Source organism: Herpailurus yagouaroundi, unplaced genomic scaffold (assembly GCF_014898765.1).
Source record: "Herpailurus yagouaroundi ecotype Mexico unplaced genomic scaffold, PumYag 197, whole genome shotgun sequence".
In the NCBI taxonomy this organism is placed as follows: Eukaryota; Metazoa; Chordata; class Mammalia; order Carnivora; family Felidae; genus Herpailurus; species Herpailurus yagouaroundi.
In genome coordinates, this window is record NW_024412428.1 from 16,758,240 (window position 1) to 16,772,518 (window position 14,279).

The 14,279-nt window shown below is 41.9% G+C and overlaps 1 protein-coding gene across 2 annotated transcripts in view; it reads left to right on the top strand.

Moving 5' to 3' along the window:
• Positions 1-14,279, top strand: part of FREM2 (FRAS1 related extracellular matrix 2) — a 166,919-nt gene that overhangs the window by 85,841 nt on the left and 66,799 nt on the right. For both annotated transcript variants that reach the window (XM_040448280.1, XM_040448281.1), the window contains exons 5-6: positions 10,166-10,291; positions 11,413-11,664. In XM_040448280.1, the coding sequence (XP_040304214.1) occupies positions 10,166-10,291; positions 11,413-11,664 (378 nt within the window). The remainder of the gene's footprint in view (positions 1-10,165; positions 10,292-11,412; positions 11,665-14,279) is intronic.

Consider the following 14,279-nt stretch of genomic DNA (forward strand, 5'->3'; position numbering starts at 1 on the left):
ATGAAAAAAGAGGACTGAAAATGGAGAACTTTTCCTTCTACTTAACAAAGTGCTATGGGCGCACAAAAGAGGGACACACCATTCTGCCATGATTGTAGGGATCAATAGCTTTCTAGACAAATGGGGTCATTTAGTCATTTATTGAGTAAATCAATCAATTCAATGTCCTCAAAAATTGGAGTCTGCGGTACAAAGAGGAAAACTAGAATAAGAAGAAAAGAGACTGCTAAACAGAGATGTTAATCTCTCTTTGGCATACTTCCCTTGTCCCAGGTTCTTGTGGCCTTGGAGGCACTCCCATGGAAAATCTGCTCTTATTGTCAAGAATTTTACCTTACTTTTCAGTCGTCTATCACTGTTATCTTTCCTTGTTTCAGTTTGATTCCACAGTCTCCATCCTTTACAAATGCCGTTCCAGTTGGGATGAGTTTAAAAAAAATTTTTTTTAATATTTATTTATTTTTGAGAGAGAGAGAGAGAGAGAGAGCAAGCAGGGGAGGGGTAGAGAGAGGAGACACAGAATCCAAACCAGGCTCCAGGCTCTGAGCTGTTAGCACAGAGCCTGACGCAGGGCTTGAACTCACAGACTGCGAGATCATGACTTGAGCCAAAGTCAGATGCTTACTCGATTGAGGCACCCAGGCGCCCCGGGAGGGGTTTTAAAGTGCATAAACCATTTAACTTGTTATCTGGATGAGGAACCTGAGAAATAGTGCCATCCTTAAATCTCTGCCTCAATCGACCACTCGGTCGATTGGTTGCCTTTAGCGTTGTCAGAGATGGGTGAGATTACCCTTTATCTGAGGGCGGTAACCATTAGCTGTGGTGGAAAGACCCTCTGCGACGAGGCTGGACTGAATCAACAGCAGACAGCAGATGGCCATAAGACAAGAAGGGCTTTGAAGAAATTTCGGGTCACTGTTACTCCTTCTGCCCTTTTTTTCTAACCTAACCCAGAGAATTCCAAAAGGATTATTCCATAGGCCAAGGGTAAGATAGTAATCACAATGCCAATCTCTACCATATTTGAATATCCACGGTTGAGCCAGACCCTGCATTAGGAGCTGGGCAATCATATCTCATGTAAACCTGTGATTGATATGTCAATTTCCAAATTGGATCTCTGAGGCTCAAAGAATGTATTTCCCCAAAGTCCTCTGCTAATAAGTGCCAGAATCAGTGTTTGAATATATATCGATTTTTTTTCTACGAAGCCCTTCTCTCTATTCTCTGAGTTTTGCAGTCTTCTGTCATTTCTTGTGACTGAAAAGAAATAATATCCTAATTAAACCACATGCTTTGCCAACAGCAGCATTGTCTCACCCATTCTTGTATATAAAACGAACAAACAGACCCAAGAACAAAGTGATTCCTTCTCTTCTTATTCTATTAATTTTCCCTTTATATATCAAGCCAAAAATATATTAGTATAGGTGAACAAAACCAAGTATTCTAGAAAGGTACTCAAGACTGCTTCAGCATTATGTATCTGTACATTCAACAGCTGTTTATTGAGTTTTTGCTACATGCCAGGAATTCTGCTAAGAGGTAGGGATGCGGGTGCTACAGTGAAGAAGGCATACTAATTTTGAAAGGGTATCATTAGGTGATTACACTCCACAAAATTATTATAACTAACAATGTACAATGTTATGTGCTGTGATAAAGGAGCAATCAGCACCCACAGGAGAAGCCTGAAAGAAGATTCTCGGTTTCCTGTTTATTCGGTTCCCTAACTGTCAGACATAACACCATTTCTTCTCACTCTGAGAAGCATCTAGATATTAATTAACATTAAGCATTTTCATTTCTGTTAAGAGGAAAATAGGTAAGAGCTAAAACTTATTTTACATTAAGATCCCATTCCTTTTTTACCTTGTATAATTTATAACCAGAGTAAATTAGTTTTTTGTACTTTACTAGGAGACTACAACCTCAGATATAGGTATTCGAGTACAGATACCGAACATAGATGTCTAAAGTCCCTAAGTATTTCGTGCAATTATTTACTATGTACATACTTGAAGTATCTGCAAACTTCTGATTGAAAGGGGCTTGTTCTGATACCTTTATGATACCAAAAATCAACCATGAACCTAGGGAATTAAATATTTGATCTGTGTAATCATTTTCTGTATGACGAGATTAGGTTAATTCTGTATAATATACAGTAGAGAATAAACATACCATTCCAAAGAAAAGTAGAACTTTTATGTCAAGAATGCTAATCTTATTGGCTACAAAGAAAAGGCAAACTTTTGTGTGCTGAGTGAGCCAACCTGTTTCATGCAGTAGAATTCAGATGACATAGGCTGTAACATGAAACACAAACATTAATTATTCTTTCTAAAAGTTTGTACTGTTGTCACAGTTGACATAGGGAGATCATTGGCTAGCCAAATTTGAAGGTCCAGAATTAATGAAATGGTAATCCACGGCAGCTATGACACCAAAATGAGAAAGAAGCATGAAAAAATTCAATTTCAGTGAGAGTGGAAGTTTTTTTTTTTTTTTCCTTTTTGAATCCTGTTGCTGTGAAGCACGGGTCATTGTCTTAAGAGAAGCAAACAATTTGAAATACCGGCTAAAATTACAGCACACATCTGTACATTTCTGGCACCAAAAGGTGGATATGAAAAAAGGTGGTGTAAAATAAAACCATTGTAGTGTTGTAAAACTTCCTGAAAGTTTCTACATTCACAAAATAAAAACTTTTAACGATATGCACAAAGATTACCCTAAGATTCACTCTTACCTACTTTTGCCTAGTGCTAAAGGATAATTTTTGGATCTCACGGCATCCTGATATGAGCCTGTAATACTTACTATCATGTGGGGTGCCTGGGCTGCTCAGTCAGTTGAGCGCCTGACCAGCTCATGTCACGATCTCACGGTTCCTGAGTTCGAGCCCCACATGGGCTCACTGCTGTCACCGCAGACCCCAGTTCTGATCTTCTGTCCCCCCTCTCCCTCCTCACTCGTGCTCTGTCTCTCAAAAATAAATAATAAAGAACATTAAAAAAAAACCCTTCCATTAAAAAAACACTTTTGTAAGCATGTTATTTAGATGTTTTCATTACTCTCATTTGTGTCTTTTTCAAGTCCCTGTTGAATTAGCCTGTACTAATTACTATGTCTGTTTGAGAGTGAAAAACAGACCGTAGAAATGTAAGAGAACTGTCCAAGATCAAACGTATCAGGGACAGACTTCCTACTCAGTGCCACTTGTCGAGCAGGCTGAGGACAGCATGGTAGCCTGAGGAGGTACCGGAATATCTTCTGTGTTACTTTTGAATGTTCCAGACTTTCTAAAGACAACAAACACTCAGTGCCTTTGTCCATGCACTGCCTTTGCTTTTTCTGTTCTATTGTAGCAGAGATTTTTAGAAGATAATTTGTTCCATCTTGGTTTTAGTAGAATCTGTTTTTTTTTTTAATCTGTTCAGTATAATTGAGAAAAGACTGGCATGAACAGTAGCTTTCAAATGTAACTACAACTATTTTATTTCTGAGAACAAAAGTCATTTTTGGCCAAAGTTACAGCACAGTCAAACCTAAAAATAAAAACTGTAATTGCAGATCAAAGCACTTGTTACAATCGAGTTGCAGTGACTAATGACCAATGCATTCACTTTACTCAGCTTCATCTTTGCACTTACAGAATAATGAAACCAATCTGAAACTATAAAAGTAACACATGTTCATTGTCAAGAATTCTGAAAGATTTAAAGAAGTAAAAGCCAGGGGTGCCTGGGTGGCACAGTCGGTTAAGCATCTGACTCTTGATCTCAGTTCAGGTCGTGATCTCACGGTTCATGTGTTCGAGTCCCACGGGGGCTGATGGTGTGGAGCCTGCTTGGGATTCTCTCTGTTCCTCTCTCTGCCCCTCCCCTGCTCACGTGTAACCTCTCTCTCTCTCTCTTCCCCCCCCCCCCAAAATAAATAAGTAAACATTAAAAAAAATTTTAAGAAAAGGAAATAAAAGTCACTCATAGACCTACTACATGGGAAAGCCAGTGTTAAGGGTTAGAGAGGATGAGCCTGTAGTCATTTTTGTCTACGTATCTCTATTTACTTAGCAGAGTTTGCTATTTCTATAATACCACTCTTGCTTTGTCTTTCAAAGAACACCCTCCCAGAGACTGCTATGGTTTCCATCTAATGGGCTAGTTGGGATCTGACATATGATATGCTGCTATATTACGTAATACAGGTGTCATATTCATAAGCATATTACTGTACATTTATGCATGTAACTTATATAAAACTTCTGTAACTTTGTCAGTATGACCATCATGCAGATTTTGTTCCTTACATAACACTTTTATAAGTTTATATGTAGAATTCTATGAATACATTAGATGTCTAAACAAATTTTCAAATACTTGTTTTTAGCTTCCTTTGTTCTGCTTCTGTTGTCCCTGCCCGCTTTTTAGCAGTAATTTATGTCTCTTAGAAGCTCAGTTGGGCCTTCTGGCCTAAGTGCAGCTGCTGGCCGTTCCGAGCGCTCTTCTTTCACAAGTGGATCATAGCAGTTACTCTCTTGGGCTTTGAGATGGACTTCTTGGGTTCAAATATGGGTATCACTACCTACCAGCCTAAGCTTCGGCCGGTTTTGAACCTCTGTGTCCTCAGAGATAAAATGACAATCCTGATAGTTCTTATGTGAAAGGATTGTTGCCAGGATAAAACTAGCCGGTATGTGTGAAGTGTTTAATGTTTATTTATTTCTAAGAGAAAAAGAGAGACAGTGTGCAAGCGGGGGAGGGGCACAGAGAGAGAGGGAGACACAGAATCCGAAGCAGGCTCCAGGCTCTGAGCTGTCGGCACAGAGCCCGACGCGGGGCTCGAACTCACGAACCGTGAGATCATGACCTGAGCTTAAGTCGGCACGCTTCACCGACTGAGCCACCCAGGCATCCCTCATGTAAAGTGTTTAGAATAGGGCTTTGCAAATAGTTAAGAATCCCATACATATGAGCTAATAATGTTTAAGGCTGATAAAAAAACAAATGCCACTTTCAGGGGTTTTAAAAAGTTATGCTTACTTGAGGCAGTCTGTGTATAAGCTCTCCTGTATATATAAAATGAAGTTGAAAAATGATATGATAAACTGGAAAAACCTAGCAGGAAAGCCTTTCCTCATCTCGCCTTTTCTAGTTTCTCCCATAGATGCACATTTCTGCCCACATTAGGTCAACGAAAGACCTAAATGTGGTGCTGGACCTGTTTACCCTCTTTCAGACCAAGTGTAGGAGTGAGTTTCAGAGCTAAAAGCAAGCTCTGGACACCTGGGGGGAGAGAGAGAGAGAGAGAGAGAGAGAGAGAGAGAGAGAGAAAGAGAGAGAAAGAGAGATCTTCCTATTCTTATAAAGATACTAATCCCAAAATGAGGGCCCCTCCCTCATGACCTCATCTAAACCTAATTACTTCCCAACTGTCCCCACCTCCGTATATCATCACTTTGAGGGTTAGGACTTCGATGCATAAATTTTGAGGGACACATTCAGTCCGCAGCAAACTTTAATAAAGAAACAAAACTGGGGCCCCTTGGTGGCTCAGCCGGTTAAGCGTCCAACTCTTTATTTTGGCTTAGGTCGTGATCTCATGGTTGTGAGATGAGCCCTGAGTTGCGCTCCACACTGGTGGAGTCTGCTTGGGGTTGTCTCTCTCCCTCTCCCTCTGCCCCTCCCCCACTCACTTTCTCCCCCGACGCCCAACAAAGAAACCAAACTTTCTGTAATATTTCTACGAATGCCATTGGAGTAAATGACCTGAGGACTGCCAAAACCTAGGTGGTACCAGACTTAATTTCCATGAAAAGAAACTCATTGGAACTCATTGAAGACCCGACTTGAATATTTCATGGCACCTTGTGTATTTTTTCTAATGAGGCGCTATGATGATTTCTATATTGAAATTTTATGTTTGGTAAAATCCCACTTCATACTAGTAGGAATAATTTTGCCCTTAAAAAAACTCCTCTTATAAATAAACAAGATATTTCTCTAGATGTCACTCTGTTCCCATTTACAGCAAACATTTTTAAGTGTCTGTGCCTGCTGTCTTCTCAGTTTCTCTCCTCCAATTCCTTCAGGCTTTTGTCCCCTCCACTCCACTGAAACAGCTCTTATAAAGGTAACCAGTAATTTCCCTTTGCTAAATCCAATGATCGATTCTCAGCTTTCTTGACTTGTCAGCAGCACTTGAGACATTTGATTGTTCTCTGGTGTTTATGTTTTTTATTTATTTTTGACAGAGAGAGAGAGAGAGAGAGAGAGAGACAGAACACGAGTGGGGGAGGGGCAGAGAGAGAGGGAGACTGAATCTGAAGCAGGCTCCAGGCTCTGAGCTGTCAGCACAGAGCCCGATGCGGGGCTAGAACTCATGAACCACAGTATCATGACCTGAGCTGAAGTCTGACGCTTTACCGACAGAGCCACCCAGGGGCCCCTTCGTTCCCTGTTTCTGAAAACACTTTTTGCACTTGACCTCCAGTATCCACACACTCCCTCGGTTGTTCTCATCCCTGGGACCCCTCCTCAGCCTCCTTTGCTCAGCCTTCCTTATCTCCCTGACCTCCAACTGCCCCGAGGTTAGTACTTGGATCCATTGTCTTCTTTATCTACAATCCCTCCCTAACTGATTTTATTCTGACTCAGACTTCACCTACAGCAAAATGCTGGTGCCTCTCACTTTTCTATTTTTCTATTTCCAATCTGGACCTGTCCGCTGAAATCCAGGATTGTATGCTCAGCTGGCTCATTTGACATCTCAGCCAAAATTCAGACCTCAATTTTAATATGCCCAAAATGAAACTCCTGATCTGCGCCCCACATCTGATTCTCCTGCAGTCTCTATAAACAGCAATGTCATCTTTCTGGCCGGTCAAGATAGCAAAGCTTGGAATCACCCTTGACTCCTCTGCTCTCTCACATACCACATCTGACCCGTCAGAAAATTCTTTTGGCTCTTCCTTTGTATGTCCTGCACACAGCCGTGTTATCCCAGCTCCACTGCCGCCGCCTGGTCGTCTGCTGTGATCTCTCTCCTAGACGGCTGCAAAGCCTAACTGAGCTCCTGGCCAGCTCCTGGGCCCTCAGTGTCTCTTTATCTCACAGCAGCCAAAAATAACGTCCTTAAGATATGTCAGCTTACAGCATCCCCGTGTTTAAAGCCTTCTCATGCTTTTATATTGAGAGCTGGATGGGTGTACCCAGAGACAACGGACAGACCACGTATTAAAATACAACTCTGACCCACAGCCTACAGCAACTGGGAAGCCAAACCACAGCCTCTGTCCATAGCAGTCAGCCCCAGATGGTCAAAATTTGATCAATAACTGACAGCTTCCTTCATTTTGCCCTCATTTTCAACTTAAGACCGACCACAGAAACCGGATGTGCACCCCTAACTAGTCACATAGGATGCCCCGCTTCTAGTTGGCTCGCCCACAGCTTCCCTGTACCCACAGCCTCCAGCCAGGGCGCCCCTGCAGCCTTCCCTTGTTCCCGCTATACAGTTTTCTCACCCCTCGGCCTGCCTTTGAGTCTCTGCTAAAGACAAGTGATAGTGGCCGACTCCTTTGCTATGGTGCAGTGAATAAATGGCCCGTGCTTGTTTTCATCCCGTTGGTTGGTCTTTGATTATTTACACAATATTTTACTCCGAGTAAGACCCGACATCCTCCCAACGATCCTGAAGTGCCGAGTGGTCTTCCCGGCACCGACCCCGTCGCTGCTGCTGTGGTCCCATGTCCTGCCTTCTCTTTTTTACCCAACTTACTCAAACCACATTGGCCTCCTGGCCATTCCTCGTGCACACCTGGCACACCCAGGCCTGAAGCCCTTTTCACTTGTTCACTCCTTTGCCGAGAATTCTCTTCTCTAAACTATGTATGTAAGGCATCTCATTACCACCTTGAAGTCTCATCTCAAATGTGACTCTGTCACAGATACTTTCCCATATAACACAGGCCGACCATGGCACATTCCCCTGCCTTAGCCCCTGTCCCCTTCAGCACACTCTATTTTCCTCACATAACTCATTACCTCCTGGCATACTACATATTCTTGTATATTTGTTTATTTTCTTCCTCTTTCCCAACCCCAAATAAAATGAAAACTCCGTAAGATCAGGAATTTTGTCTCCTTCCGTATCCCCTCTGCCTAGTAGGAATGTCTGGCAAGTAAAAGTCACCCAACCAATGTTTGATAAAAGAATAATTAGTTATAAGACCTTATATCCACCCGTCATTTTTTTAGTGGTACCATTTTTTAAATTGGTGTATCAGTGAGAATCTCAGAGGAAATAAACCACATGCTCATTTTTTTTAATGTTTATTTTTGAGAAAGAGAGAGAGAGAGAGAAGGAGAGAGACAGAGTAAGTGGGGGAGGGGCAGAGAGAAAGAAGGAGACACAGAATCTGAAGCAGTCTCCAGGCTCTGAGCTGTCAGCACAGAGCCTGACGCGGGGCTTGAACTCACAGACCACAAGATCGTGACCTGAGCCGAAGTCAGATGCTCAACTGACTGAGCCACCCAGGCACCCCCACATACTCATTTTTTTTTTTATGTAATAGCTTAAATTAAATTAAGTAATTTTAAAAGAATGTAATAATATGACTATTTACAACATTGAGGTCAAAGATTAGGAAACCATCAGGCATGGTAAAGTGCCCCAAGGAATAAGAGTGGGCACCATTACCACCTCTAGGCCTGAGGGAAAGGGAAGAAGACGTTAGCTGAGCCCAGAGAGTGAGCTAGAGAGTTCAGCGGGCACCATGACCTTTACTTGGGGGAAGGGGTGCGGTCAGCCCTGAACCCTGAGGGAGCCAGGGGAATGAATGCCACAGACCCCATTCTGCTCTTGACCTCCAAGTCCTGCCTGTGCTTCCCTTTGGCTGACCCAACTGGAAGCCAGAGCACAAGGGAAACCTTTGATGTGGTTCATAGTAGTCAGCTCCTGGGGGACAGGGCAGGGTGGAGAGGACGGAACACGGACCTCGAGCGGCCTGTGTCTCCTGTTCCAGTGGTCTTTTATAATCATGAAAAGCAAAGTGGCGTACTGTTTTAAAAATAACCATGAAGCGTTTTTTTTTTATGTGTTTGTGAGACTTTCAGTGAAACAGACTCCCAGTCAAATACCAAAGTATCTATTAGGAGTTATCATGTCAAATTATTGAACTAAATGTCATCCTGAACTAAACATAGCTTCACATTGAACTGTATGTTCAACAATTTAATTATGTCATTCTGTTATTTAGTGTGCCTTTCAACTACCTTAAAAATGAATCATTTAGACTTATAAAAATATAACATTGTATACTCTGCATTGTTATTTGTCTAGGAAAGGAAGAAAACCACACGTATGGTCCTTATAGCTGATAAATAGACTTGAGATAAAAAGAGTACTAGAGTTGGGGGGCCTGAGTGGCTCAGTTGATTAAGCGTCCAACTTCCACTCAACTCATGATCCTGCAGCCCACGGGTTTGAGCCCAGCGTCGGGCTCTGTGCTGACAGCTCAAAGTCTGGAGCCTGCTTCAGATTCTTCGTTCTTTCTCTGCCCCTCCCCAGCTCATGGTCTGCCTCTGTCTCTGTCTCTCTCTCTCTCTCTCTCTCTCTCAAAAATAAACATTTTTTTAAAAACTTAAAAAAAAAAAAGGGACTAGAGTTAGACATTACAAGGTTTGAGTTTTAATTTTGACTTAGCCAGAAAGAGGCCTTTGCAAATAAGTTCAACGCTCTGGTTTCTTCATCTGTAAAGTACGAGGTAGGACAAGGTGACTTCCAAGGTCTCTTCTGCCTCTAAAATTTGTCTACACCATTGGAAGGTGTTGATCTGTCAAGTGAACAAAGCTGTATTTAAAGGAAGTATGTCAGCAGCATTTATTAATTGAGGAAAAAAGCAATTACCAGAGATTTTTATCTATGTATCTATTTTTGCAATGTTGAGTCTTATTTCGAGGCTAGGAATTCACTGGCCCAGAGCCTGCATGCTTTATACCTTCTTTTGCCCCCCTCTTCTCTTTCCTTCCCTTCACACGGTGGCATTCTCAAAGAATACGCAAGTGGAAAAGTTGACGATTAGAGCAATGTTAATTTGCACAGGATTGCTGAAGTTCAGATAAAAGTAATAGTGACTGTGATTGTGTGTTCTCTTTAGAGTCGACTGTATTTATTCCCCAGTCGGAATACTCCGTTGAAGAAGATGTGGGTGAGCTGTTCATTCCCATCCGAAGAAGTGGAGACGTGAGCCAGGAATTGATGGTGGTCTGTTATACGCAACAAGGTAGCTTGACTTGCCAATGAACTGAACTGTCCCTGCAAAGACATAGAAATAAGCCTCTTTGACATGTTGGAGCCAGAACATTATGCCTTGAGGGGTATGTTTTATTATTCCAGTTTTCATAAAGAAAAAAGCTGCACTTCCCCAGAAGTCTTCCTTCACTGTTACACTTCTGGGGACCTCTTCCAAGAGGGCCTGGAAGGACTGCTGTTACCTATCAAAATACATCTGATTCTTGTGGTTGCTTATCCCAACACTCAAAGCCATTTGGAATGTGAGAAATTGAAGTCCCCTTTCTCCACCCAAACCTGATCAAGTGGAAGAGGGTTATTTGAAAAAGAGAGAGACAGAGACAAAGAAATGCATACTCAAAAGAAAATCATTGTAAACTAGTTTGAAACTCATTTCAACCGAATTTCAAAATGTTTCTTTTGCTCATTAGTAAGCCTCCTCTGAAAGATGATTTTATGTAATACCAAATTAAAATTAATATATAATATTCATTAATATACTAAATACTAGTAACTAGAAAACAGGTAGATTTTCTAAAAATGTAAAAGAAAAGGTCAAAAGGTCATATGTGCAGTTGATATCTGAGCATTCGTGAAAATTCCCATTAATGTGTGTGTGTGTGTGTGTGTGTGTGTGTGTGTGTGTGTGTGTGTATGAATTGGAAGATAATAAAGAATAGTGGTCAGAAACACAGACTTCAGGGTCAGCCTTGGGCTCTGGGTCCCAGAGCAAGTGATTTAACCTCTGTAAATCCCAATAGCGTGGTTGAGAGGATTAATCAGGCAATGCATGTAAAGCACTTGGCACTTGGCCTGCACACAGTAAGCATTTGAATAGTAGAAGCTATTATTTTGTAATATCGTGTTGTTCTGAAAGACCAGTGGCAAGAAGTAGAGGAGAAAACACTGGAAATGTAATACTCTTTGTATGTTTGAGACCACTGTGAAGGTGACGCGTAATGCTAGAATACCATGTAGGTGCTATGGTAATTTCCAGGGAGGTTCACGTATACAAATTGACCGTGAAGATGTTGCATGTGAAAATAATCATTTCTGGAAACACGCTTGTGTAATATGTTCTACATAAACACCTTTTGGATTCTCTGTCCCCAGGTACGGCAGACGGAACTGTGCCGACGTCGGTGCTGTCCTACTCAGATTACATATCCAGACCCGAAGACCACACCAGCGTCATCCACTTTGACAGACATGAGCGTGAAAAAACGTGTCGCATCGTTGTTATTGACGACTCCCTGTATGAAGAGGAGGAAACATTCCATGTCCTTCTGAGCGTGCCCATGGGCGGGAGGATTGGATCAGAATACCCAAGGGCTCGGGTTACAATCGTCCCTGACAAAGATGATGGTAAGTGCTAATTTACAGGCGGAAGAACATCAGGCACAACCTTCTAGACAGAAAAGTAAGAGCGTGAGAGAATTATGCACGTTCGTATTATGCTTGGTTTCGTAGTGGGACTAAGTTTCAAAGTTGGCCGCATCAATCCATTTGGCTTTCTTGATTTAATGTTTTTAAAAGGCAAAAGTCACACCTATGTACGCTTTCTCCCTCTGTACAGTTTTCTTTTATAATGTTGCTTACTGTTAGGTGATGAAATTTTTCCAGTCTCATGAGGAAGAATGGAAGCCATAATCAATTTAATTTATTTCCTTTTTGTTTGTTTTGTCTTGCTTTTATTTATTTATTTTTTTAATGTTTATTTTTGAGAGACAGAGAGAGTGCAAGTGGGGAAAGGGGGCAGAGAGAGAAGGAGACACAGAATCTGAAGCAGGCTCCAGGCTGTGAGCTGTCAGCACAGAGCCCGACCCGGGGCTTGAATTCGTGAACCATGAGATCATGACCTGAGCTGAAGTCAAAGGCTTAACCGAGTGAGCCACCCAGGTGCCCCTGTTTTGTCTTGCTTTTAAAAGTTTATAGTTTGGGGGCGCCTGGGTGGTGCAGTCGGTTAAGCGTCCGACTTCAGCCAGGTCACGATCTCGCGGTCCGCGAGTTCGAGCCCCGCGTCGGGCTCTGGGCTGATGGCTCAGAGCCTGGAGCCTGTTTCCGATTCTGTGTCTCCCTCTCTCTCTGCCCCTCCCCCGTTCATGCTCTGTCTCTCTCTGTCCCAAAAATAAATAAACGTTGGAAAAATAAATAAATAAATAAATAAAATAAAAGTTTATAGTTTGCAGTATTAATCTCAGTATTTGAACTTGTTTAACAAAGAAACCCGTCAGACAAGGCTGTTAATAAACAAATAACTTGGGGCACATGGGTGGCTCAGTCAGATAAATGTTTGACTTCGGCTCAGGTCATGATCTCACAGCTTGTGGGTTCTAGCCCCACGCTGGGCTCTGTGCTGACAGCTGAGAGCCTGGAGCCTGCTTCGGATTCAGTGTCTCCGTCTCTCTCTCTGCCCCTCCCCTGCTCACACTCTGTCTGTCTCTCTCTCAAAAAATAAATAAACATTAAATAAATGAATAAAATAAAATAAATGAATAGCTAGAAAGATAATATATAGAAAATAAAATCCCACAGGTAGCTCCCTGCACCAAAAAGGGAGGGTGGGAGGTTATCTTAGAGGGAAACTCAATTATCATGAAATAATCCCGCTTTTGGAATAGAAAACGGAGAAGGTCTTATCATCCCAGCTCAAGAAATAGTTTGTGCCTTGAGAAAAGAGAACCAGGGGGACGATTGTGAGTAACCTCTTGAGGAACAGAGAGAGCAGCAAACCGAGAGGACCCCCACCCCCACCGCCACCCAGTACTTGGAATATTTTTCTCTCCCTCATAGTCGATTAAAGAGGAAGAAGCTGGGTGGATGAATCTTTTGGCTTGGAGAGGAGCTGGAAGAGAGTCAAAATGTTTTCATTCCGAATAACATGAAAACTCAGGAAAAAGATTATAACCTACCAGGGAGGGTCTTTGACAGTTAAGAGACAGTTAAGTTAAAAGGATAGTAACGTGGCTTGTGAGCTTATAGTCTGTGCCAAACACAGCCCTGGGTCCTCTGTACATCATCCTCCTGACAATCCCGTGAAGTAGATCATTTCTTTTTTTTTTAATGAAAACGTTTAAAACCACTAGTGACAAAAATTAGGAATGATTTTATCAAGAGGCATTTGAAGAAAGTGTTGATTCTGCTATCACTTAAATGATGTCCAGTTGCTTTAGCTTATTTGTCTATAAACTAATAAGCAATTCTATTCTGTATTTAAATAAAGTACAGAAATTTTCTTTTAAATGGTCTTAGAGAGGAAGCCAGGCAGCCAAAACAGAGTTACTAGTCCACACTAAACACCTATCTGCTATCTAGATATTTATCTATTTCTGTTAATGTAAGTAGAAAGATCGTGAGATTTAATTTAGAAATAGTAAATATAATTAACGATTACTTCAGCTCAGTTTGTTTTGTTGGCAAAAAATCTTTCCCATATGGATTTTTGTGGGATGTACATGGGGAAACAATAAAAGTACACAAAGAAACCATTATTTATTAAGCGCCAGGCATTTTCATAGGTACAGAGCTAAATCGTTTCAAGGGTGAAGGGTGATGTCATGATCCCTGTTTTACTATGGCAAGACTGAGTCTTAGAGAGGCCAACTGACTTAGGCTGACCTGAATTTACAAAGTTAGTACACTACAAAGTTACTATCGGGGCCCCAAATACATGACTTTTCTACCCTGTCACTGGTATCTAGGGGTGACGAGTTTGTGGAAACCGTTGGTATGATGTCTACTATTACATAATATTTGTAAAATACTTTATTATTTTACGAATGCTTCACTGAGCTTTCCATTCCCTGGTATAGGCAGCAGAAGTGGTATTCTGAGTGGGGTAACTAAAGCTCCAAGAGCTGTTTGCCCCAGAATAGGGCTGGGGGGTTTGGGGCCACAGGCTTTGATTTTAAGGCTTCAGAACGCCACGCAAGCATTGGACCAGCAGACTGTCAGGAATGCTATCAGGAACCATCTTCATT